The following is a 26,248-nucleotide window of genomic DNA, read 5'->3' on the forward strand; positions in this document are numbered from 1 at the left end:
ACATCAGCATGATTAAACAAATTAATAAATCTTCTCTAAGCTATAAAAATAAAATTGATTAAATATAAAGGCAATATGTACATATGTATGTGTATATATATGTATATGTATATGTATGCATATATATGCATGTGAAATGAAAGCAGAAGATGGATCTTTGTCTGAAGGGGACCAGCAAGACAGGGATGGGCTGTTAGAAAAGAGGGGTGCTTGTGCAGCTGTAAGTGAAGAATGATATATGAAAATGCCATAATGCGGGCTAGAGAGATGGCTCAGTGGTTAAGGGCACTGACTGCTCTTCCAGGGGTCCTGAGTTCAATTCCCAGCAACCACATGGTGGCTCACAACCATCTGTAATGGGATCTGATGCCCTTTTGGTATGTCTGAGACATCTACAGTGTACATATATACATAAAATAAATCAATCTTTAAAAAAGAGAGTGACAAATAGATTTGTTTTAAAAAAAAGAAAATGCCATAATGCAACCTATTACTTTGACATTAATTAAAATATTAATTTAAAATAGAGAAATCTAAAATTTTAAAGTATAAACTATTATATTACTTTTTAAACCATGAGCCCCAGAAATACATTCTTTTTAAAGTGAACTTTGGAAGACTGGAGAGATTGCTCAGTGGTTAAGAACACTGGTGCTCTTGCAGAGGACCTAGGCTCGGTTCCCAGCGCCCACATAGAGACTCACAGGCATCCACAGCTCCAGGTTCAGGGGATGTGATGCCTTTTTCTGACTTCCAGAAGCACAAGGCATGCACATAATACACAGACATACATGAAGACAAAACACTAATACATATAAAAAGTAAAATCAATAGATAATTTTTGAAATAGTGACTGTGTGGCTAGCAGGATGGTGAAGGTACCCGCCAAAACTGACAGCCTGAGCCCATCCCTGGAGCTACATGGTGGAGGGCAGACTTGACTCTTCAAACTGTTCCTTGACTCCCACTTGTGCACCTGTCAGCGTGTGCGTGTGTGCGTGCGTGTGTGTACATGCCACAGCACAAGCAAACTGACAATTTCATAAGGAAGTGTCTAAGTTGGGTCCAGTGCCATGCATGTGTAACACCTGACACTTGAGCGCTAAGGCGAGAGGATAGTTGAGCTGAGGCTGGCCAGAGTAACAGAATTTTTCTCTTAAAAGAAAAACATGGGGGTGGGGAAGTAGTATAGAACTGACTACCAAAAGCTGTAACCCCACGCTCCTACACACACACACACGCACGCACACACACACACACACACACACTGATATCGATAAATAAGACATTTTACAGGCAGGTTGGAGACACAGCTAGAGCAGAGTGCTTGCACAGCATGTGTGACGCGCTGGGTTCACTTCCTACAAACTCAAAGAAAACAAAGAATCTCTGTAAGGAGATCTGGGACTAGCTACTCAAAGTCTAAAATAGAAATAGGTTTACTCTTAATTCAACAATTGCATTTCAGGAGCTAATCCTACAGTAACATAAAAAATATAAAAATAAAAATTTAACCAGAGATAGTAATTATACCATTATTTCAGAACAGTAATCCACACATCTACCAACATCTTCAAACTTTTTATTAAAGGAAACAAACAAAACAGGTGTACCTTGAAAAGACTTGATACAACATAAGACAAACATGTTATAGTAATTATCTGTTTTGACAATGAGATTAAGGAAACGCTAAAAGAAAAACTATACTTTTCTATTATTTGCATTTTCTGTAAAAAGCAAATTTTTTTGGGAGACAGAACAGGTTACCCCAGACTAATGAGACTCTGTCTTAAAGAAGAAAAAAAATGTAAATAATTTCTATAAAGGTTTTTATTCACTTATTTATTTTGGTCTCTCTATGTAACCCTGGCTGTCCTGGAACTCACTCTGTAGACCAGGCTGGCCTCAAACTCAGAGAGATCCCCCTGTCTCTGCCTCCCAAGTGCTGAGATTAAAGGTGTGTACTACCACACCTGTTAAAGTTTTGTTTGTTGTTTTAATTTCTTTTCAGAGAATAAAATTCAGATGGATTAAATAAGGCCATAAACATATAAATAGATATGGCTCTGACCTAGAGGGCTCTCTAAGAAGGAACTCATAATCTGAGAATAGAAGAAGGAGGAGCTGGCTTAGTAAAAAGTAGAGAAAGAATACAACAGCAAGAAGCAATAAGAGGCAGGTGCAGTGACGTGAACACAGTCAGCTCCTGTAGGCTCATCTGTTTGAATGCCTGCTCTCCAATTGGTGAATCTCTTCAGAAGGATTGGAAGAAGTGTGTTACTGGGGTGGGCTTTGAGGTTTTCAAAAGCTCATGCCAAGCCTAGTCTGTCTTTGTCTGTCTGTCTGTCCCTCCCTCTGTCTCTGTCTCTCTCTCTGCCTACTGCCTGCTGATCAGGATGTAGAGCTCTCAGTTACTTCCCCAGCGCCCTTCTTGTCTGCTTTCTGCCATGATGGTCATGAACTAACCCTCTAAAAGTGTAAGCCAGCCCCAGTTAAACGCTTTGTTTTATAAGAATTGCTTTGGTCATGGTTGTCTCTCCACAGAAACAGAAGAGTAACTAAGAGAGCATGTGTGAGGTTCCCAAGGTCAAAAGGCAGATTGTAGGTCATGTCCATTGGCTGGGAGAGATGGAGTGGTTCAAAGCACTGGGCGCTTCTGCAGTGTTTGATGCACAGCACCCATATGGCAGTTGACAAGTGTCTGCAGTTCCAATTCTAGGGGCTCCAGCGCCCTTGATCTCTGCAGGCACCAGCTATATGCACAGGGTAGACACCTATGCACGTTAACATAATTGACTAGTTAGTTAATTTTTTTATAAAAGGTCACACCTAGTGACCCACGCCAAAGACAGAGAGGCCCGTGAGGATGGAAGGGCAGGCTAGATTGCAAGGGCCTTGTAAACCATAACAAAGTATTTGTATTTCGTATTAAGTGCAATGAAAAGCCAGGGAAGAGGCTTGGGAGACAAGTAATAGGTTACAGGTGTGTGCCGCCACCGCCGCCGCCACCGCCGCCGCCACCGCCACCACCACCACCACCACCACCACCGGACTCAATTGTTGGTAGTTCTTTCAGGCCATTTAGATAAGAGTCAAAATTACTTATAAAGATTTGAAAATGTCAATCATTTTCAAAGGAAAGAGGTGGCAAGAAAAAAAAAGCCCAAGATTTACTCTAAATTACTTTATTCAATGAAAAAAATGCCATTTGTTACATATATGCTAACCTGGAAACAAAACACAAAGCAAGCCAGCAGGCATTTAGTGATCTCTGGGATCATAAGGTGAATCCGGTCAGCATGAAAAACAGCATCATAGACTTAAGTAAGAAAAGCTGTCCACCAGCTGTGATGGGGCGAGTGAGCCTCAATACCAGCATTCAAAGCCAAGAGGAAGGAGAGCGGCAACCATTCAAGAGCAGAGCAGCCTGGGATACACAGACAGATGATATCTTAGGAGGAGGTGAGGGGAAGAGTGACAGGCTTCCATGGAGAAATGGCCAAGAAGAGTTAAATGCAGGGTGAAAGAGATGACTCTGCAGTTAAAGTCACTTTTGTTCTTGCAGAGGACCTGGGTTTAGTTCCTAGCAACCACAGGATGGCAAAATACCTGAACCTTAACTCTTGTTCCTGACAACCCAACAGCCTCTTCTAGACTTCTTGGGTGTTGTGGTGTGTACAAGGTACAGACATAGATGCAGGCAAAATATTCACATATAAATAAAAATAAATAAATTTTTAAGTCAAAACTGGATATGGTGGCACGCAGCTTTATGTAGACTAGCCTGATCTACAGAATGAGTTAAAGAACAAACAGGAAGAGCCTCTTCTCAAGAATACAACGCAGTCAAATGCTCAGAATCAAGAAAAATAAGGATTTAGAGAGGCTCAGGAAGTGGAGGTAGGTGTAGGCGGGTGACGGGAGCTCAGTGAGTGAGTGTCTGCAGTGCACAGCTAACTTCTATCTTCCTTTATTCATTCACCCAACACAAAGTCCATACAAGACACCATGGAAGCGAGTTCTGTGTGGGGTGTTTGTTAGATGACATTAAGAGCTCGTGACGAGGTTGGAGACATGGCTCAGTGGTTAAGAGCATTTGCTGCTCTCCTAGAGAACCCAGTTCAGTTCTCAACACCCACAGCAAGTGACTACAACAGACTATATAGCCCTAACTCCAGGGGATTCAAGACCCTCTCCTGGCCTCCACGGACACCTGCATGCACATGCATGAACATACATGAGCTCACCACAAGAGGGGACTAGTGAAACAGCTTGAAGATAAAGGTACTTGCTGACAAGCTTGACAACCCGAGTTCAATTCCTGTGTCAACAGGGTGAACGAGAACCTACTCCCCAAGTTACACACACACACACACACACACACACACACACACACACACACACACACTCACGATGAACTAGAATATAAGCACCTGTGAGCAGACATCTTTTACTTTTCATTCACAGTCACGCCTTCAATTCTTAGAACAGTGCCCCAACATGTGATATTCAATTAACATGTGTTAAATGAGTGAGAAAATGACAGAACAAATAGGGAAATACATGAAATAACACACGTGGGACTCATGATAACAGACTTACTGTGATCTTTATGGGGGAGGGTCAATCACATTTGAGTCATACTAAACAGTAGAGTCCAGCTATCCAAGAAATGTTCAATTAATAAGTAATCTTTCTTTAAAGCAAAGACAATAAATTAACTTATTCAGATATATGAAATAAAAGGGCACATAACTGTCACAAAATAAGCATTTGTTTGTTTCTCCCTAAATGCATATCTAGGAAACACCTGTAGTTTACATCACACACTTTTCCTTCACATTAGAACTGATCTACTACATACTTAGCATTGTTATCTTAGTGCCATGAAATTCACAACCAAATCTCAGATATTAAAATAATCCACCAGAGCTGGGCATAAAGTGGCTCATGCCTTTAGATTAAAAAACTAAAAAACAAATTAATAACCAAAAAAAAAAAAAAATCCACCAGTATTCCTGGGCTTTTATAAAAACGCCATCTGAAGACCTAGTCAACATATTTAAATACTACTGTATTTTATTTTTGAGGCAGGGTCTCACTGTGTAGCCCTGGCTAGCCTAGAACGGGCTACACAGATGAAGCTAGCCTGGAACTTACTGAGCTCCCGCCAGCTGCCTACATCTGCCTCCACTCCCTGAGGGCTAGAACTAAAGGTGCAAGCCCCAGCCCCGGGGATGCTCTGGCTGTATGGAGGCCCTCCCTCTGCCTGTTAGTACCAAACACTTGGGAACCATCTTAGATCTAAGCTCTACCAGCAAATCTGGCCTGATATAAAATCTCTTTCCTTTGCCTTTTGTCTCCATCTTCTAAAACCAAGAGTTTTGACGTAAACAAGTAAGAATAACTGAACCTCTCAAGAGGCAGAGGATCTCAGGACAGCCTGGTGTACAGAACGAGTTCTAGGACAGCCAGGGCTAAACAGAGAAACCCTGTCTTGGAAAGTCCCCCAAAAGAGGTGGGAGGAGAGAAAAGGAAACAAGATTCTTGGTGTCAAAAACTTTAAAAATATCATCTACTCATCAAGTATTTATTTATGATATTTCCAGGCGCCTTACCGATGGCAAGAAAGAACTCACTAGAAACATTCATATTTGAAAAGAAAAACATAAAAAAGATTCCCAACTTCCAGTAGCCATGGAAGACTACAAAACTACACAGAACATTTCAACTTACATTCTGCCCCTCTGGCTCTAACTTGGGGACCTTGTGTGACTTGCGCTCTTCGGATCTCGATGACTCGTGTCTGCTGCTTTTTTTTCTCTTTTCCTTTCTGCTTTCATGCTTTGACTTTAAGTGCTCACTGGCCTGTACTTCGTTTAAAAGGTCTCCACAGAGGGAGGACTCAAACAATTCCCTGCCATTCTGGATAGTTTTGGTTATTTTTAGTTTAATCTCGGGTGAGCCTGTCTTCTTTGGAATCACAGTTTGTGGTACCGGAGGAGGAGGAGGAGGAGGAGGAGGTGGCGGCTGTGGGGGAGACGGTTTTTCCAGAATTTCATGTGGTCTTGTGTTTGGAATTTCTGAATGGTAATAGTCAGTAGGACTAAAGTTTCTAACTGCACCAAAACCGTTGGCTGACCCATTGGGATACTGGTTATATGGCGGGTATTTGGTTTGAGTTTCATACAAGCTGATGGATGGTGGGTAGCCATTTGTGAGTGGAGGAAGGTCTTCTGTTGCAGGTGGATATTGAAAACCTTGTTGCAAAGTAGCTTCGAAGGGTGTCGGGCCACCATCTTCAACAATGTCACTGTTGTTATCAAAGGCATCCTCCTGGCGGATGTTGGCCGAGTCAATGAGTTGAGGTGGTTGCTGAATTGTGTTTCCCATGATCCCTTGCATGAAAGAGAAAGAGAAATCCATTGTTCTGCTCCAGCATCCTTAACTTTCCCTTTCTCTCATCGAGCCTAAAATTGAAAAGAGAATTAAAAAGTATTAGACTTCTAGTAGGTAAGAAGCCAACCAATGACCACACAAGTACTTTATACCTAATTTCACATTCAGATGCAGGCATTAAACCTTCACAATTCCGACATAAAGCAAATAGGATCAGCTATGGAGCCCAGGCTGTCCTTAACCTGGGGAGCCTCCTGACTCATCCTCCCAGGTCCTGAGATTACAGAAACACACCATCACACCCAGCAAAAGCCTTGCTTACTTCCATAACATCTTTAGCATGTATAAGTAATTTTCATACATGTTTACTTTATTCCTCTCTTTTTTTTTTAAAGACAGGGTTTCTCTGTGTAGTCGTGGCTGTCCTGAAACTCATTCTGAGGATCATGCTGGCCTTGAACTCAGAGATCTGCCTGTCTCTGCCTCCTTAGCACTGGGATTAAAGGTGTGCGCCCCCCACTGTGGTGTTATACTATATTCTTTGAATGGTTATATAATAAACCATAGCATTCCTTTACAGATTCAACCATGTGTGTACTATAAATCAACTAGCTGCTTACAAGTTTTTAGTATACAAACATGTCTACAGAAAAAACCACTGTGAGATAAACTGTCCTCACATTCATGATTCTCCTACTTCCCCCCTGAGTACTGGGATCATAGGCATGTACTATGCATATGCAGCTCTTGAAGAGTGTCCTTTCAGTAGGGTACACTATCAGATGCCTGCCAACACAGGACTGAGGCAGTGGAGACAGAAGAATCTTGAGGTGGAGGACAAACTGAGTAATATATAAGGAGACCCTGTCTCAAAGAGAGAAAAAAATCAAACTATAAATCTGTGAATATATGTATTCACATAGGGCAGACTTTACAACTTTTTATCTAGCTGCAAAACTGTTCTATTGGCCGTACTAAATCAATTTATATAATCACATCACTAATGTGTAAAGCTGTCTAATTATCTATACTCTTGGCCACTATCTAGTTGTCTTTAAAGTGGCATATATAGCAGAATCATTTTTAAATGCACTTTACTCTTGAAGATTCCAGCTTAATAAAGTCTGTGTGGGGAAGGTTAAAGCATGAGTATTTTAAAACCACATCCCAGCTAATTTTGATGCAAGTCCTTCACTAGATCACTGAAGTTCATCACTGTATTTATTACACAATTATGCAGTGTACTACAAAGTACTTGAACCTCCCCACACTAGGTAACGAGTTTAACATAGACACACATCTGCAATAAGACCACACTGTCTTGTCAGAACTCGGACAAGTTCACATCCAAGATAAAATATTGATGAATAGTTCATAACTATTTTTACATTTTCATCTATAGAACAAACAGGTTTTATTACTAATTAACTCTGATGAACTGATTTTAGATGTTTGGAATAGTGTGTAGGCTTTTGAAGCATACAGACTAGTTCAATTCTACGATTAACAGTGTTTACCATCTTGGTTTAAGGAGTATCTAGTACTTCCCAAACTCAGAACTGCAAATCAGAGAGGAAAACAAAACCTAACAATTTATTCTCTGAGCCGTAGCCAGTCCTCCACTCACAGCTGTTGTTCGTTCACTGTGATCAAACAAATAGCCCGAGACCTTTTAACATTGCTAACAAATTGATAAGACGGCAAATGTTACAAGCTACGGAGGCACACACCTTTAACCTCAGCACTTGGGGAAGCAAGGGAAGGCAGATCTCTCTGAGTTCAAGACCAGCTTGATCTGCACAGTGAGTTCCAGGCTAACCAGAGCTATGAAAGAACATCTAAAAATTAAAATTAAAAAACAAAAGCAAAACCCATGTAGGACACCAAAATCTAGTTCCCAGCTGCTCTCCACCGATGTAAGGAGGAGGGTAAGCAGCAGCCTCACTCTGGCAGCTCCTCTGGGCCAGGTGTTTGTACATCACTCCATCTACTCCTCATAACAACCTGCTAGGTAGGTAGTTGGGCACTGTGACTCCTGTAAAAGGCCGTGATGGCCTGAGTAAGGGGCTAAGTGGCCCACCCAAACCACAAAGCAAAGGGCAGGCATCTCTGGACTAAATGCAGGTTCATGTGCCTCTAAAGCCCATCTCCTCCCCAAAGCTATCAGTTTCTAAAGGATTCCTTCTTTTGTTCAAGTGCTCTATTCCTGGACAACTGTCAAATTAGCAGCTACCCTAATGACTAACTCCAATGTTTAAACACTGTTTATATGGAGGTCAACACGAAATCCTCTCGCTAGCCTTTCCCCACATATTATCCCTTCTAACAGATGGAGAAGTAGAGGCAGTGAGAATTAAGACAAGTAAACACAACTCTGTCAACTGACAGTTAAGCTTCAACTCAGTGCCCAGCTAGCTTACGCCAGTCACTGACAGTGCTGAGAAGCGTTACAAATAATGTCTTAGGATACAGAGCAGACAGAAACATTCCTGAAATTGATCCTTGACAAAAACATACAGCTCACAGCAACAGACAGAAGAGGATTCTCCTAGCTCGTCACAGTTGTGAACCTGGACACACCCCAGAGTTCTGGAGTCTCACTGGGGACTGCTCAGTCAGACTGGCCTGGGGGCCTTTTCTTGATTGGCCCAGCCCACGCTGGGCAGTACTACCCTATGCTGGCCCTGTGCTATTTAAGAAAGCTAGCTAAGCAGAAATGAGGAGCAAGCCAATAAGCAGCATCCCTCCGTGGTCCCTGTGGCTCAAACAAGCCCTCCCCTCCCATGCCAAGTTGCTTTTAGTCATCACAGTAACAAAAAAGCAATCTATAAAAGGGTGACTTCTAATTCTGTTACCCCACAGATAAAAATAAAAACTCTTCATGGATACTTCCACCTAAAGGCACGTTCACTAGTACCATCCAATCAAATGCAACCTGCCTCTTTAGCTGTGATCACTGTCATGATACAAACTTCCAAACGGGTCTCCCGGATCAGTCTACCAAGTTTTCAGACACACGTATTCAGACTCAATTGCAGTGACAGGAGTATCTGTGTACACAGAGAGTGAGGGAATTACACCCATGGCCAGTGCACGCTAAACACTCACTCTACTCCTGAGCTACACTCCTAGCTAGCACTCCTGTTGTGTGCATGTACCATGTGTGTATACATGTGATTCAAGTGCCCATAGAGGTATCATGGAGCTGAAACTGCAGCTGCTGTGAGCTGTCCAAGACGGGTTCTCCACAAGAGCAGTCAGTGCTCTAACCTCTCAGCCATCTCCTCAGCCTGATATGCATCCTTATTTGATGTGCAAAACAACTCTGGAAGGCTGCCAAGGCAGATGTGCATTAGCCTCACTTGTTAGGTAACCACACAGAATACCAGAGATGTAGATTTTCCCAGGGCCACAAGCTAATCAGTGTTGGCTTGAGGACTAAATTTCCTGATTTCTAACCGTGTATTCTTCCTCAGTGTTTCTGCCATAGAGAGGCTGATGACATGAGGACAACCATACTTTAACCTCAGGAGCCACACACGCCCTCGGGACTGAAGCAGGCCTTTGTCAGGGCTCCGCCCTTTTCAAAGCTTCCGGATTACAAAGCACAGACTCATAGTCTCTCAAGTCATAAAACCAGTTTGAACAAAGCCTACGGTTTCTTCTTCTTTGTGTCATTTTGTTTTCTGAGACAGGACCTCCCTATGTTGCCCTGGCTAGCCTGGAACTTGCTATACAGCCTCACACTCAGATATCCCCCTGCCTCTGCCACCTCAGTGTTAAAAGTAAAGGTGTGGGGGCTGGGGATTTAGCTCAGCGGTAGAGCGCTTACCTAGGAAGCGCAAGGCCCTGGGTTCGGTCCCCAGCTCCGAAAAAAAGAACCAAAAAAAAAAAAAAGGTGGTGTGCACACCACACCTGCCAGTGTCTTCTTTTAAAATCTGATTTATTCTTTGATTTCTATACTAATTTCAAAGCCCAAACCAGCCCTGAGCACCTTATCCTACACTATGATAATTGATTTTCTAGATAGTTCTTTTGTTTTGTTTTGAATGCAGCCAGAGTAGACCTGGACTTAACTCATGCCAATCTTCCTGCCTCAACTTCCCAAACGCTGAGATTAAGGGCGACAGCCACACGTGTTGCTATCTAAATGTGTTCTTCCAAAATTGCATGTGCTAGTTGTCCAAGCAAGAAGCCTGAGGATCGTGGGACTTCACTTGAGTTTTATTTCTGACATATGTAACTCCAATTGTTCGTGTGACTGATCTCCTCTTGATTATCTCCCAGCTTTCTTTCTTTTTTTTTTTTTTTAGAAACAGAGAAGAGGATTTTTTTTTTTAAATCTGAAGTACAAGCCACATATGAAAATATCATGATGAAAGCTCATTGCTTGGTAAATACTACCCTCTCCCCAAAATAACTGAAGAGGAAAAAATATAATCACGAGTCCTAAAAGTCTTCAAATATAAAGTTGATGACCGAACAGGAACGTTGGGGGAGCATCCAGAGGGGATTGGGGCCATGACAATATATGCTGGCACTGTTTTTTTTTTTTTTTTTTTTCTTTTTTTTTTGGAGCCGACCAAACCTAGGGCCTTTCACTAGGCAAGCACTCTACCGCTGAGCTAAATCCCCAACCCCATCTCCCAGCTTTCTTACTCCATAGCTGTCATTATGGTCCATGTGAAACTGCCCCTCCCACCTCCAACGCTCATGTGTTTAAATCCTTGGCTCTCTCCATGTGACCTTACTTTGGTAAGTTGTGTGATCTTTAGAAGTGGAGAAAATAATTTTGGGGAGGATGAGTGAGTGCCTCATCTCATCTAGTCTCTTCTCTCTCTCCTTCCCACCCCTCCTCTCTCCATCCTCCAAACACCGCTCTCCAACCCTTCTACTCCCTTATTGGAAGCATGTAATAAGCATGTAATAAGATGTAATAAGCAGCTTCTGCATGCTCCCCCCACCATGAACAGTTGCTGCTCCCACCATGCCTTCTCCACCATAATGAACATACCCTTTCATACTGCAAATCAAAATAAACCTTCCTTCCCTTAGGTTGCTTCCTATCTGCCATGCAGTCATGGGGACAAGAAAGGTAATTAACACAGACACCTCCTAACCTCCTGCTTCTTCACAGTCTATTTTCCTTACAATACCTCCAGCTGCAGCTAGTAACTTTCAGAAGTATAACAACACTAATCTAACTTACATGACAATTTCTTATTCTTAGGGAGCCCATGTCTTTTTTTTGTTTGTTTGTTTGGTTGGTTTTTAGGCAGACTGGATATGAGATTTATTTCTAAGCATGATTTGGTGAGGTGTAGACAGCACAGTAGATGATTGAGGAGTATAGGGTCTGTTGCGTGTAAAAGGCACCACGGGTAGGTTTATATCTGACCCCACAGCCACCGCACGAACTTTGTTGCTTCTATCCAGGCAGGGCCTTAATCACATGTTCCCTATTCTGCAGTTTGCTGTGGATGGACAAGATGACCTGGCCGTTGTGCCCTGGGGCTCCCCCAAAGGCATCACACGTACCTGTCTGGAGCTTAGTTTAATGACAATACTGAGATCAGACACACAGAACAGCTGCCAGGAAATTGTCCCTAGGATCCCTTAGGGCAGCCTATTCAGGCAACAACATGCCTACCAGGACACTGCTGTTGGAGGCCACTGCAGACCAGGCCCCATCAGGAAAGAGACCTGCTCAGTTTAACTGGCTGCTGACTCCTCCTCTTCCTCCTGCTCCTCTCCTTCCCACTCCACCCCCCAATTCAACAGCAGGGTCCCACTGTGTAGTCCTGGTCTGCCTGTATTACATTATGTAGATCAGGCTAGCCTTGAACTCAGAGATCCACTTGCGTCTGCCTCCAGAGAGCTGAAATTAAAGGCTGATACAGCCCTCCTTTCTTAAAACTTAAGAAAACAGTCCCTTGTACACACGGGAGGTCAGAGGACAACTTTCAGGAGTGGCTCCCTCCTTCACTGTGTGGGTCCCACAGATCACGCTTGGTAATGAGCATCTTTACCTGCTGAGCCGTCCTGCCATCCGTGAGTCAGTTCTGCTTTCTTCTGCTTAGACAGGGTAACACTGTGTAGGTCTGGCTGGACATAACTCACTGAAATCCACCTGGCCTCTGCCTCCCTAGTGTTGGAGTAAAAGCATGTGCATCCCAGGACATTATTCTGTAGTGGTGTTTACACACGGATGAGCCAGGCAGCAACCTGCCCACAGCAGTCATATGGACTGATGCCAGGACTAGGAGCTCACAAAAGAGGCCCAGTCTGTGTTGACAGACAGACACTGCTGAGCTCACTGCCAACCTAAGGTCAACTCTAGGCCTATGCTTTCAGACTGCTTTACCCGTATTCCTAAGCCTTTGGTTCAGTTTATCTTTAGTTTCCTTTTCTCGAACCTGTGTGTCTACCTTCTTCAGGGTTGCAGGAAAAATTAACATTTAATCCACATACAACACTTAGAGCAGCAGCTGGTGTAGTTAGCCGTTAGTAACTCTTCACAATTATTTGGTACAATATTGTATACAAAGGAAGTAGGCAGTGTGAAACAGAAGGGGACTAAGAATCACAGTGTATTGCCACAGTTGTTAAAAAAGGCATTTGAGGAAGAAACCATGTGAAGGGAGGAGGCACTGAAACCATGAAAGGCAGGCTGGGGAACTGAGGGAGTTTTTCATCATCTACATTAAAACCCCCAGTACAGTTAATTTAAAATTCTGACATCTTTGTGTCCTAGATAAAACCCAGATAAGGACAGTACACCTAGGATGGGGCTGTATCCTGGTGGTATGTACAAAACCATGGATTTGATCTCAGCACTCTGTGTGTGTGTGTGCACATGTATATACATACATGTATGCAAACAAAGAAATCCTAAGTTGTAACTACTAAACATAATGATATTAATAGTTAATAATGTCACGGCTGGAGAGATGGTTCAGTGGTTTAGAGCACTTGTTATTCTTTGCAGAGGACTCCAATTTGTTTTCCAAGACCCACATGGCGACTCATACCCAACCATCTGTAGCTCTAGCTGTAGAGATCCAATTCCTTCTTCTGACCTCTATGGTCACCAGGTACACAGGTAGTCTGCATATGTACATGTATGTAAAACATTTAGACACATAAAGTAAATGTTTTCAAATGTTTAAAAAATAGTACCAGTTAGGTGTGGTAGCACACGCTTTTAATCCCAGCACTTGGGAGGCAGAGGCAAGTGGATCTCTCTGAGTTTGAGGCCAGACTGGTCTACAAAGGGAGCCCAGAACAGCCAGACTCTTATACAGAGAAACCTTGTCTCCAACAACAACAAACACCAAAGAAATTAGCAGTTTATTATATATATCAATCAATATTCCCCTAAATGTTTTATATTTGTTACATTATTTAAGTCCTTTCCCAAATATTTCTCTATAAAAATACTATTATCCACACTTTTCAAATGGAACGCCAAGATCATAGTCCTATGAACAGTAACGTTTTCAAATACACGCTTTGCTCAAAAACATCTGCTCTTAAAGAGTAACTTTATTTCCCAATTCCTAAATATGTGAATTAAAATTCAAACATGTTCTGCATCAAGAAAAACCATAAACTTCCAACCCTCCTGCCTCCCACCACACCCTAGTTTTCTGCTGAGCTGGGTGTCAAACCTGTGCTTGTGTATGCTAAGTGCTCTAAGTGACCTACAGCCCTAATCCTGTCATCTGTGCTTTGTGTATGCTAAGTGCTCTAAGTGACCTACAGCCCTAATTCTGTCATCTGTACTTTTAAGTACATAAAATTCCTACACAAAAAGTTCTTTTTATTAATTTTTCAGTTTCAAAAAAAAGGGGGGGGGCAGAGGAGGCTGGTGAGATGGTGAAGGTCTTTCTACCAAGCCTGATGACACCAGTTTCAATCCTTGGAACACATGGTGGATGAGGTAAAATGACAGCTACAGGGGGTTGGGGATTTAGCTCAGTGGTAGAGCGCTTGCCTAGCAACCAAAGACCCTGGGTTGGTCCCCAGCTTGAAAAAAAAAAAAAAAAAATGACAGCTACAAGTTGTCCTTTGGCCCTAGGCTCTCCATGTACACTATACACATGCACTCACGCACATACACATGCTAAATAGATAAATGTAATATTTTTGAAAGATGGCAAAGTGCTCAGTCAGTAAAGGGTTTGCTGGGCAAACATGGGAGACCCGAGTCTGAGCCCAAAGACGCATGTGGAAAGCCGGGCACAGTGGCACACCAGGGAGACACAGACACACACCGAGGTCTGGCCCAAAACCCTAGCCAAGCTGATAGCCCCATGCTCTGCGGGGTACCCTGTTTCATGTTTTTGAGAAAGGGCAATTGAGGATGGCACTAACTGTCCTCTGGCCTTCACGAGCACACACAATGAGCAAACATGCACATACACACAAACATATATGAACTTCCATAAAGATAAACTGGCTTAATGCTTTTTAAATTTCTGTTGAAGCTGTCCACACAGTTTCAAAGCAGTAAGGAAAAAAGAAAGGAAGAGAAGGAAAAAGGAAAGGAAGGAAGGAAAGGGAAGGAGGAAAAGTTGAAAATTATCAACTAAAGTTGTAAACTCTTATTTTTCTTCCAATTTATTTATGGAAAGGGTAACAATTTTAAAAAGTGTATCAAGCCAGGCATGGTAGGTCACATCTTTAATCTCAGCACTCAGGGTACAGAGGCAGGCAGATCCCTCTGAGTTCTGCGCCAGCTTGGTCTACATAGCAAGAGCTTTGGCAGAGCGTACATTTGCTGGCCTCTACCTTACAGACTTACATTTCAATGTCAACCTCTTCTCTCTGTATTGACTGTTCTTCAAAAGTCCTCCTACTAATCACTGCTAAGGCCTTTCAGAATCGGAAGTGAACTAAGATGCTAAGTACTTGACCTACTTCTGTTTCCGACCACCTAATCCTTACCCAAGTCAGTTTGTAAATGTGAATGCACGGCTTTCCAAACAAACTCCTTCTTAGGCTTCCCACTGACTACAGTGATGGGAAGAGCACATGAGACCCTGCAGGCAAGGTCTACCCTTCCTTGGCTACTCTCGAGGCTCTCTGCTCTAGCAGGCTGAACGCTAGGATTGCAGTTCTCAGGTCACACCTCTGTGACCTAACTAATGTCAGCTCCTCCATGTGGAGCCTTTATTTTTTTTTTTTTTTAAAGATTTATTTATTATATATAAGTACACTGTAGCTGTCTTCAGACACACCAGAAGAGGGCATCAGATCTCATTATAGATGGTTGTGAGCCACCATGTGGTTGCTGGGATTTGAACTCAGGACCTCTGGAAGAGCAGTCTGTGTTCTTAACCGCTGAGCCATCTCTCCAGCCCCCATGTGGAGCCTTTAAACACCTTTTCCTCTTAGCTCTACCCATCCCTTGAGTTCAGAGAATAACTCCAAACAGCTATAGAAGCCAAGTTAGTCTGAGTAACTCTCCTGCTTTCCTGCGCATGCCACTGAGAAGGCTGCTGAACTACCTGTTTATGTGAATTTTGTTTTCTTAAGATTTGTGCATTTTGTCGGGGGGGGGTGGAATGGGAGGGGAATAAAATCTGGAGTGTAAAAGTAAATAAATTAATTTTTAAAAAAGATCTGTGTATTTTGGGGTCTGAAGAAATGACTCAGTAATTAAGAGTAATTAAGTCTAGTCTTCCAGAAGATCCTGACTGGATTCCTAGTTCCTGACACACATGTGGTGTGCAGACACACATGCAGACAAACATCCATAGACACAACATAAAAATATTTAACACTTATTAAATTGTGTGTGTGTGTGTGTGTGTGTGTGTGTGTGTGTGCGTGCGCGCACGATTTATATGGTAGGGGTGCTTGAGGAGGCCAAAGCATCCCCTTAAACTGGAGGTCCAGGCAATTGTGAGCTGCTTATTGTGCATCCTGAGAATCAAACTCAGGACCTCTAGAAGAGTAACCCATACTCTTAAGCCACTGACCTTTCTCCCCAGCCCCATTTATGTGTATGGATGTTTTGCTTGTATGTGTGCCTGTGTACCACACACATGCAGTGCTCAGAGGCCAGAAGCAGGCATCAGATCTCTGGAGCTAGAATGAAAGACAATTATTGAGCCATGTGGATGCTAGGAAATGAACCAGGGACCTCTACAAGAGCAGAGTTTGATTCCCAGCATTCATACAGTACTTCATGACCAGCCTCAACTCCAGTTCCATGAGATCCTACAATCCTTCCCACCTCCTTGGGCACCAGGCACATAAATAGCGCACACATATCTATTTACACAAAACATTCATACAAATAAACATAAAAATAAATTTAAAAAAAGAGTTGGGGGTTGGGGATTTAGCTCAGTGGTAGAGCGCTTGCCTAGCAAGCACAAGGCCCTGGGTTCAGTCCCCAGCTCCGAAAGAAAAGAAAAAAAAAAAAAAAAAGAGTTGTTGGATGGGGAGGGGAACCCCATAAAGAAGGGGAGGGGGAGGGGTTAGGGGGATGTTGGCCCGGAAACCGGGACAGGGAATAACACTCGAAATGTAAATAAGAAATACTCAAGTTAATAAAAAAAAAAAAAAAATTAAAAAAAAAAAAGTTGTTGAAGGCCTTTCCATGAATTTGATTGACAGCTGCTTACCTTGCCACCATTGAGATTTCTTTTAGTCTAACCTAAGTTCCCTAAATTTTAAGTCCTTGGATACAGTGAAAAAAGCATTATCTAAAAACCATTATATACACATGTCTGCTAAAACCCTGTTATTAATACTACAGAACTGAAACTCAAAACATAGTTTCCACAGTCAATCAACGGAATCAGCAAGAACATCAGAACTACCCCAGCAGACATAATCCAGTATATTTGAATAACCACATTCTAACAACCAAAGCATAGACTACAACACATTCTCTACACTGTCTAGGACAGGCCCTTTACTTTATCAGGAAAAACAAGGATTCAAGATGTTTCTTCATATGAACCGTTTCACAGAGTATTTCTCCAGGTTTATGGTAAGTCTAGTCACAATGTGCTTCCATAGCAACAAGAAAGGAATATATGCAGTTTATGGAAATGAATCTACTATGCTGACCCTCAAAAACCAGGCAATTTTATTGTTTGGCCGCCACTATTGCAAAAATAAAAAGCAACTAAAAGGACATTTAACCTTGAAAGAGTGGGCAGTCACCTTTTAAAAAAGTGCAAAGTCTGAAATACACAGAGCTGCCATCCTTTCTGGGTTGCGTGTTCAATCTCTGTAGAGATATGATCAGTGTGAATCCTGAATGCTACATTACTAATTTTGAAGCTAGGTGTAGTGACACTCGCCTTTAATCCCACCACTGGGGGTTGAGGAGAAAGGCAGAGGCAGGTAAATCTGAGTTCAAGGTCAGCCTGGTCTACAGAATGAGTTTCAGGGAAGCCAGGGTTACACAGAGAAACTGTCTCAAAAAGCAGCAGCAGCAGCAGCAGTAATATACAACTTTTGTGTTGCCCACTTTGATTTCATAATTTAAAATTAACTTTTAGTAATATAACAAACATGCATTTAGAATAATGGAAGTGTGCTATTTTGCTTTATACCTATTTTAAAACTGGAAGCCGCTCAGCAGCTAATAAATAAGAGCAGAAGGAAAAGTCCAGTTCTACAGGTCAAATTACCCCCAAAACTGTCGGTCTTCTCTGATCACGTGGTCTTTGGTTTTAGCTTTGTTTCAGCTAGAGGCAGGGTCTCTGTCCTGTGACGGAGGTTCTTGTGGGTTTCTACTCAGCTTTAACATATTACCATGAAGTTATAAGTGGTGACAGAGCTCTTAGAAAAAGTACCAACCCCGCCCCCCAGGGTTCTAAGAACCTGACCAGGCCTCCGCTGCACCAAGAAGGAAATGAACAACAATGTCTACCTTCATAAAAAGTAGCTAGAATTGATAAGCATCTCATCGAGTTCCCAGAGATGAAAGGCAATACGGGAATTTAGCACAGTGACTTCAATAGAAAACCAATCTTTCAAACAAAATACATCCTCCTTGAAAGTTTTCTGTGGGTAACTACAAACAAATTTTCAAGTGGCAGTGGCTGTTCTATTTGTCTGTCAATCATCCTGTCCCAAGAGAGCAAACACTAGATTACAAGATTTACTATTTTGCCAACAAACGAAATGTACTGCTTTCAATGACATTATACATGTACAAAAATCTGGGTAGAAGCATCTAATTTCTGACTACGATTTGGGTATTTTCTCTCAATTTGTGAAGCCTGTGGTGAGGCAAACGCACATTCAGACCATTACATAATAGCATTATCTCCCCAGCCACGTTCCAAATCTTTAAGTTTTCCTGTGGCTTTTAAAAAGACAGTTTGAGATAGCAAAGTCTATGGTGTGGAAGATACGTCCACCAGATCTAGTGGCACAGACTTACATTCCCAGACAGCCAGAGCTGCACTGTGAGAGTGGGGTGGAGGGCGACGATGAACAAATGCCTATCATTTTAGTTGATGCTAAATGAAAATTCAGAGCTGTAACACATAGAAAACCTTTCCCTGAAAGGCTTTCTAGCAGCCACACTAGTAAAACAGCAGTGTCCACAGCCTTTTCCTGTGAGAACTAACATTCTGTATGAGCAACCTTATCGTGGATCTTCACTAAGGTACTTTCCAAGGTAGCCTTGCAAAAGCAAAAAAATCGAAGCTGATGACTAATTTCTGAATTTAAGTGGAAAACCTACTTGCTTAAAAAATTAACAATTAAAAATTCCAAAAAAAACAGCTGGGTTGAACGATGGCTCACTCTGGCAAGCCTGACCACCTGAGTTGGATCCAGGTTGGGGTGAAAACGAAGTCCTACAAATCACTGACTACTCACTTTCCAAAGATGCACACCCTGTCTAGGTAAGGACGCTTCCAGGACTTCCTGACTCTAGCACAAGCTCTCCCCCCAGCTCAGCCTCAGAGAGCTGCACTACCACAGCACTAGGTCTCAGGTTTTCAAAAAAAAAAAAAAAAATGTTTAAGTCTTTATTTTATGTGTAATGGGATTGGGGCCTCTTGAGAGATGCTCTGGATATAGAAATGATGGCTGTACAACCTCTAATATACTAACAGTCACTCTGCTGTGCACGTGAAGAGTTTTAGCCAAGTGTGACAGTGCATGCTCTAGAGGAAGATCGCTGTGAGTTCAAAGCCACCTGGTCTACATAGCAAGTTCTAGGCTAACTCCAGCTATATAGGGAGACCCTGTCTAAAATAAAAATTAATTAAAATTTAAAGAGTGAGTTTTAATAAGCATGAATTATGTCTCAAAAAACTTCCTACAACTAGACAATTTTTTTTCTTTTAAAAATAATATACACGGGCTGGAGAGATGGCTCAGTGGTTAAGAGCACTGATTGCTCTTCCAGAGGTCCTGAGTTCAATTCCCAGCAACCACATGGTGGCTCACAATCATCTGTAATGGGATCTGATGCCCTCTTCTGGTGTCTCTGAAGACAGCTACAGTGTGCTCACATTCATGAAATAAATAAATCTTAAATATATATATATATATATATATATATGGTAAATGTACTTAAAACAATTAAAAAACAAACAAACAAAAAAAAAACCAGAATGTTTTTCACTTATTGCTGTGATCCAGTAATTAAAAGGTGAAGCAGCAGAAAGGGATAGACCAAAACGGAATCTGGACAGCCACAGAGCCCAGCCTGCCCACAAGTGACTCACGGAGGCAGCACAGCAGAGCAAGAGGCAGTCAGGTAAGAAAGGTGCTGAGACTACTGTTCACCACGCAGATAAAGACAGGCAGCGCGGGGCTGGGCATGGTGGCATACAGTTAGTTCCAGCACTCAGGACACAGAGGCAGGAGGATATCTATGAATTCGAAGTCAGCCTTGACTACACAAGAAGCTCTAGGACAGTCAAGGCTACACAGAGACCCTATCTCAATGAATGAATGAATGAATGAATGAATGAATGAATGGTGACATCTCACCATACTGAAAAACGATACACCATGTAGATTACAGAGCTATTGTAAAAGGTAAAACAAAGACTGGAGAGCTGGTTAGGTAATTCAGAACACTTGATGTCAAAGACCCAGGTTCGATTCCCATCGCCCACATCTGGCTCATTACCTCCTTGGGAACCCAACACTCATGTGATGCCTAGGTGCACAAGCAAGCAAAATACTCATACACATAAAATAATAAAAGCAAATTTTAAAAAACTTGTAAAAGGTAAAACAAAAATATTTAAGAAAAGCAAACTCACAACAATCTTTTTTAGTGAGGACTGGAGATCTTTATTAATGAGCACTGCAAAAGATTTCCCTCTTTTTGATTTTTATTGCATTTCTTTGTTTGCTTTGTTGGATAGGGTCTCACTACGTAGACTGACTGGCTTGAACTCCCTATGTGACCAAGCTGGTCTTGAACTCACAGACATCCACTTCCCTTGCCTCCTGAGCCTGAGTACTACCAGACTGCTTTTCATTCTCTAGGCATTAATAAGAACCCCTGTTGGGAGTTGGAGAGATGGCTCAGCAGCTAAGAGCAGACTGCTCTTCTAGACGACCTGAGTTCAATCCATATGGTGGCTCACAACCATGTGTCATGGGATCCAATGCCCTCTTCTGATGTGTCTGAAGACAGCAACATGTGATCACAGCACTTTCTGGAGGCTTAGGATCAAGGCCAGAGGAGCACGGTGGTCTACACAGACCAGCCAGCTTTACCCAGTCAGATACTGTCTCAAAGAAACAAAAACAAAACAAAAATCACAGAGAGTGTAAGGCAAATGACTGCTTGAATCAGTGTGAGTTTTCAGAAGCGTGTGACAGTGAAGTCCACAAGTGAGAAGATGAGCTGTAGTCAACGTGGGCTGCACCCTCCTGCCCCCTCCCATCCATCCACTTCTCCACTCACTGCTTATGCTGGAGGATTCCTTACCTTAACTAGAGCATGTTTCCGAACTCATGCTCCTGTTTCCAGCATGATCCATCCCTGACCCATGCTTTACAGCATAAACTGTACTTAAAAACAAAAACACGTGTGTGGCGTGGCTATAGCACCGCAGGGTGTAGAGCACTGCTAGAGAGAGGACATCACTGGGGAGGGCTTTGAGGAGTAAAGCTTCCTGCTTGCCCTCTGTTTCCTGTTTGGGTTATGTGACAACCCGCTTCCCAGTTTTATCTCCATGCTCCCCCAGCCACTGTGGACATCTAGCCCTCTGGAACTAAGCCAAAAGAAACTCCTCTGTAAGTTACCTTTGGTCATAGTATTTTATCACAGAAAAAAGTAAGGTACTTAGGGCTAGAAAGATGTGGTTCAGAGGCTGAAAGCATTTGTTGCTCTGCAAAGGGCCTGGAGTTGGGATCCCTGTATCCCCGTAGTTGCTCACAACTCATCTCCTATTTCTGGAGAACAAAACCCTCTTCTGGCCTCTACACATACAAGGTATACACATGTCATATAGACATACATGCAGGCAAAACATACATATCTCAAAGGGCTGGAGAGATGGCTCAGCGGTTAAGAACACTGCTCCTCAGAGGTCCTGAGTTCAGTTTCCAGCAACCACATGGTGGCTCACAACCATCTGTAATGGGATCTGATGTCCTCTTCTGGTGTATCTGAAGACAGTTACAGTGTACTCATATACACAAATAAATATTTAAAAAGCAAAGAGCACTTAACCTTAATAGAAATTTCTATGCCTCAGAACAATCAAAAAAGCCAAAGTCCCTTGATATTGTGGCACCTGCCTATCTAGTCAAAGACCTTTGGGTTTCCCATTTTGCCTTCCACCATGGTACCATTTTCTCTCTCAACCACCACTCAGTCTTATGATTCTATTCAGGTGATAATACACTCAAAGGCCTTAAAATGCCATTTAGGGTCTATTAACCCATCACATACCCTCGAAAGCCAGGTCAAAGGCCTCCTCTACTAACAGAGCATTCTCCTTACATCCCACCACAATACCAAACACCCAGTACAGGACTACTTTGTCATAGAAAGAGAGAGAGAGAGAGAGAGGAGGGAGAGAGAGAGTGTGTGTGTGTGTGTGTGTGTGTGTGTGTGTGTGTGTGAAGTGAGCATGATCTCAAACATCTACACAAGAAAGAACAGAAGAACACTTGGCTACGTCAATTCTGAGCACCAGCAGCGGTCGATTACCCTTTGTAGTCTGAGAAGGTCCAGGGAAGGCTCCTGCCAGCTCCACATTCCTTCTCATTCTGCTGCTGCTATAGTGGGAAAGAAACCAAATGGTACAACCCAGCTGCCCCGCCCAGTCCCAATCTATTCAGATTTCTCTAATGGAACAAGTGTTTACACTGTGCTAAGTCTAACAGAAGAGGGTGAAGACTCAGCCAAGGCCCCATAATCCTACAGCCTGCAATGTTAGGGAGAAAGGCAATAAAGGGGACCACTGGGCTGGAGCTCCCAGTCCAGTCCTGATAAGAGTACAGCACTTCCTGTGGAGTTGCCTGCATTATGTCAGGTCCTGAGCACTACAGATAAAAGATAAATGAGACAGAGTCCATCCCTCCTGGCAGAAAATATCCAGGCTAAGAAGGTGAAATGTGGGCTATCAGACATGCCCAGGCTGAGAAGAGCCAAACGGTTCTCTGAAAGCTGACAGTAGATAGTACTTCAAAGAATTTCTATTAAGAACTTTCAGCTCCTCAGTATTATAAATACCAAGTTGGTTTTTGAAATGTTTTTTCTTGAAATGCTGTGAAATCAAATGAAATGCATTTAATGAAAACGCACCACATAACTGGTGATGGACGGGTAGCGCCAGAAACGAAGGGGAGAGTGAAGTGTGTACTAGGAACACCTGAATAGACTCTCTGAAGACCCACAACTAACTGCAGTGCCTGGCACATTATCAATAAATTAATTCTGGGGGTTGGGGATTTAGCTCAGCGGTGGAGCGCTTGCCTAGCGAGCGCAAGGCCCTGGGTTCGGTCCCCAGCTCCAAAAAAAGAAAAAAAAAAGAAAAAAGAAAAAAGAAAAAAATAAAAATAAATTAATTCTGACAGAAAAATACTAGGGACACAGGACCGGGCTAACCATCAAAATATTTCATTACCATTAAGTGTAAGTGTACTGAGAGCCACCAGACGTTTGTACCATCAGTTAGAACTGATGTTACGGATCTGCTATGTGCGCCTGTGGATGGTACAGGTCCGTGCACATGCCTGCAGAGACTAGACGTTTCCTATGTTACTCTACCGTTTATCTTTTGAGACAGGGTCTCTCACTGAACCTGGCCAAAGAGCTCCAAGGAATCCTACCTGACTAGTCCCCATTTCAGGGTCACAGGTGAAACCACTACATCTTGTTCTTATGTGGGTACCGGGAATCCAACTCAAGGTCTCACGCTTGTGTGGCAAACACTTTACCAACTGAGCCAGCACCACATTTGCTTTTTGTTGTTGTTGTTTAAGACAGGCTCTCACTAAGTAGCTTTGGTTGTCCTAGGACACTGTACCCGGCTGGTTTTGAACTCACAGAGTTCAGCTGCCCCTGCCCCGAGTGTGGAATTATAGGCAGGCACCACCATGCCTGGGGAGATTGCTTTCCTCCTAAAAGAACTCTGAAGAAAGCCCAGAAAGTCCCTGCAGCGCCACCTCATGCTCAGCGCAAAGCACAGCAGCAAGAACCAGGTCACTATGAAGACGACAAGATAACATTTACCCCAATTACTTTTAAACCCTCTCGGTAACTTTAATATGCAATTTTATTTTAGCTGGTAATACGTTCACTAAAAAGATAAAATTATGGGGAGAATTATGGAGAGAGATGGCTCAGGAGTTCAGAGAACTGGCTGCTCTTCCAGAGTACCCAGGTTCAATTCTCAGCACCCACATGGTAGTTCTTAACTGTCTATAACTCAAGTCCAGTGAGTCTGATTCCCTCACATGGACACACATGTAGGCAACACATCGAAATGTACATAAAAATAAATAATAAATAACATTTTTAAAATAATAAAATTAGAAGGCATTTATTAAAAGCTGAAGATAGGGGCAGTAAGGAGGTGCTCGTGCCAACCTGATGACCTGGTTCAATCCCTAGAGGCCACATGGAAGAGACAATCGACTACCAAAGGTTGGCTTCCGATCTCTACTCATGTACAATGGCATGCGCACGCAATAAATAAATGTAAAAAAACTGCTGAAAACACACACTACATGTCATCTCAGAGTCACGGACTAAAGAATCTTTTTAAGAAATACTATTTATATAATCTTACGCAACATGATGTTCTCTGCCATGCATCTAATAACCACAAGCATATATGAATTACTAACATTGTGCTGAATTTATATTGTGTACATTATGAAGTTCTTTCTTCTGTATCAATATATAAAAAGTCACCAATATGAGTCACTATCAATGAGACTACAAGAAACTGTCATAATATTATCACTGATAAAAATATTAGAATCTTGATCTCTAGTAAAATGACTCACCACCTCCCAAAATGACTTTGATATTAGATTAATACAAATCTTGTCCTATACACCAAAAGTCATATATGTTTGAAGTGTCATTTGCACAGCTTCACTGTTGACATACTGGCCAGTTCGGACATCTAAAATTCATGTTTGTTAATTGTTTGTTTTGTCCTTGAGACAGTCTCAGAGATCTTCCTGCCTCTGTTTTTCCCCCTTCCAAGAATTAGGATTAAAGGAGTTTGACGCCATAACCAACAAATTTTGATGTCTTACACATTTGGATGTCTTTAATATCCAAAGCAAATTGTGGTAGCACCTTCTTCTATTATGAACAAGAAGCAACGCTGACAGAAATTCTTGTTAATAGCAACACAGGGTGGCATATGCTTTTTTTTCTTTTTTTTTTTCTTTGCTTTTCGGAGCTGGGGACCGAACCCAAGGCCTTGCGCTTGCTAGGCAAGCGCTCTACCACTGAGCTAAATCCCCAACCCCGGCATATGCTTTTAATCCCAGCACTCAGGAGGGAGAGGCAGAGGCAAGCAGATCTCCGTGAGTTCAAGACAGGGCTGCATAGTGAAATCCTATCCCCCAAAAATGAAGCAAAACCAACCAGCAGAACCCCAGATGGTGTTCATGCTACACATGTCTGCATTCCCATCTCCAGTACCACAGAAGAGTCCAGAAGTTGCTGAATGAATTCAGAGAGCAGAAAACCACCATGCAAACACACTATCCTCTCATTCAGTTGAGCCTAAATAATCACAAGGATCCTATGAATGAAGTGGCGCACGCAAGAGGGTTAGGGAGAACACTGAAGAGAACTACACTGCTGACTGAAAATGGAAGGAGCCAAGTATAGTTGTACACACATTTAATCCCAGCAGAGGGAGACAGAGGCAGGCCGATCTCTGAGTTTCAGGCCAGTCAGCTACATAGTGAGGCCTTGTGTCAGAAAAATAAAGTGCAGGGGGGGGCCTGGAGAGCCAGCTCAGCAGCTGCTGCTCTTGCAGAGGACTCTGGTTTAGTTCCTGGCCGAGGGGTTCACAATCATCTACAACTCCAGTGCCAGGGGATCAGACCCATTCTTCTTGCCTACTCTGGCACTGCACGCACGTGGTAGACATACATGCAGGGAAAGCACTCACATACAAGAAATCTTTAGAAACTGTAGTGGAATGATGAAAGGCACTGTGGCACTCGCCTCTGGCCTCTTAGGTTCCTACATGAGTGAGTGGAACCACACACAAACATATTCCCAGAGACACACAATTATGAACAAGTTCCCTAAATAAAAAACTTCCCATTTTAGTAACTGCTTCATCATTTAAGAATAAATAGGGCTGGAGAGGTGGCCCAGTGGCTAAGAGCACTGTGACTTTTGTAGAGGAT

General features: G+C 42.6%; 1 protein-coding gene and 1 pseudogene across 6 annotated transcripts in view; both read right to left on the minus strand.

Moving 5' to 3' along the window:
* The window catches only part of Nsd3 (nuclear receptor binding SET domain protein 3), a 112,126-nt gene that overhangs the window by 71,383 nt on the left and 14,495 nt on the right, over positions 1-26,248 (minus strand). For all 6 annotated transcript variants that reach the window (XM_032919543.1, XM_032919546.1, XM_032919545.1 and 3 more), the window contains exon 2: positions 5,737-6,470. In XM_032919543.1, coding sequence (XP_032775434.1) covers positions 5,737-6,426 — 690 coding nt within the window. In that variant the 5' untranslated portion in view covers positions 6,427-6,470. The remainder of the gene's footprint in view (positions 1-5,736; positions 6,471-26,248) is intronic.
* LOC116915186 lies at positions 11,999-12,126 on the minus strand (annotated as a pseudogene).

The sequence above is a fragment of the Rattus rattus genome, chromosome 13 (assembly GCF_011064425.1).
Source record: "Rattus rattus isolate New Zealand chromosome 13, Rrattus_CSIRO_v1, whole genome shotgun sequence".
NCBI lineage: Eukaryota > Metazoa > Chordata > Mammalia > Rodentia > Muridae > Rattus > Rattus rattus.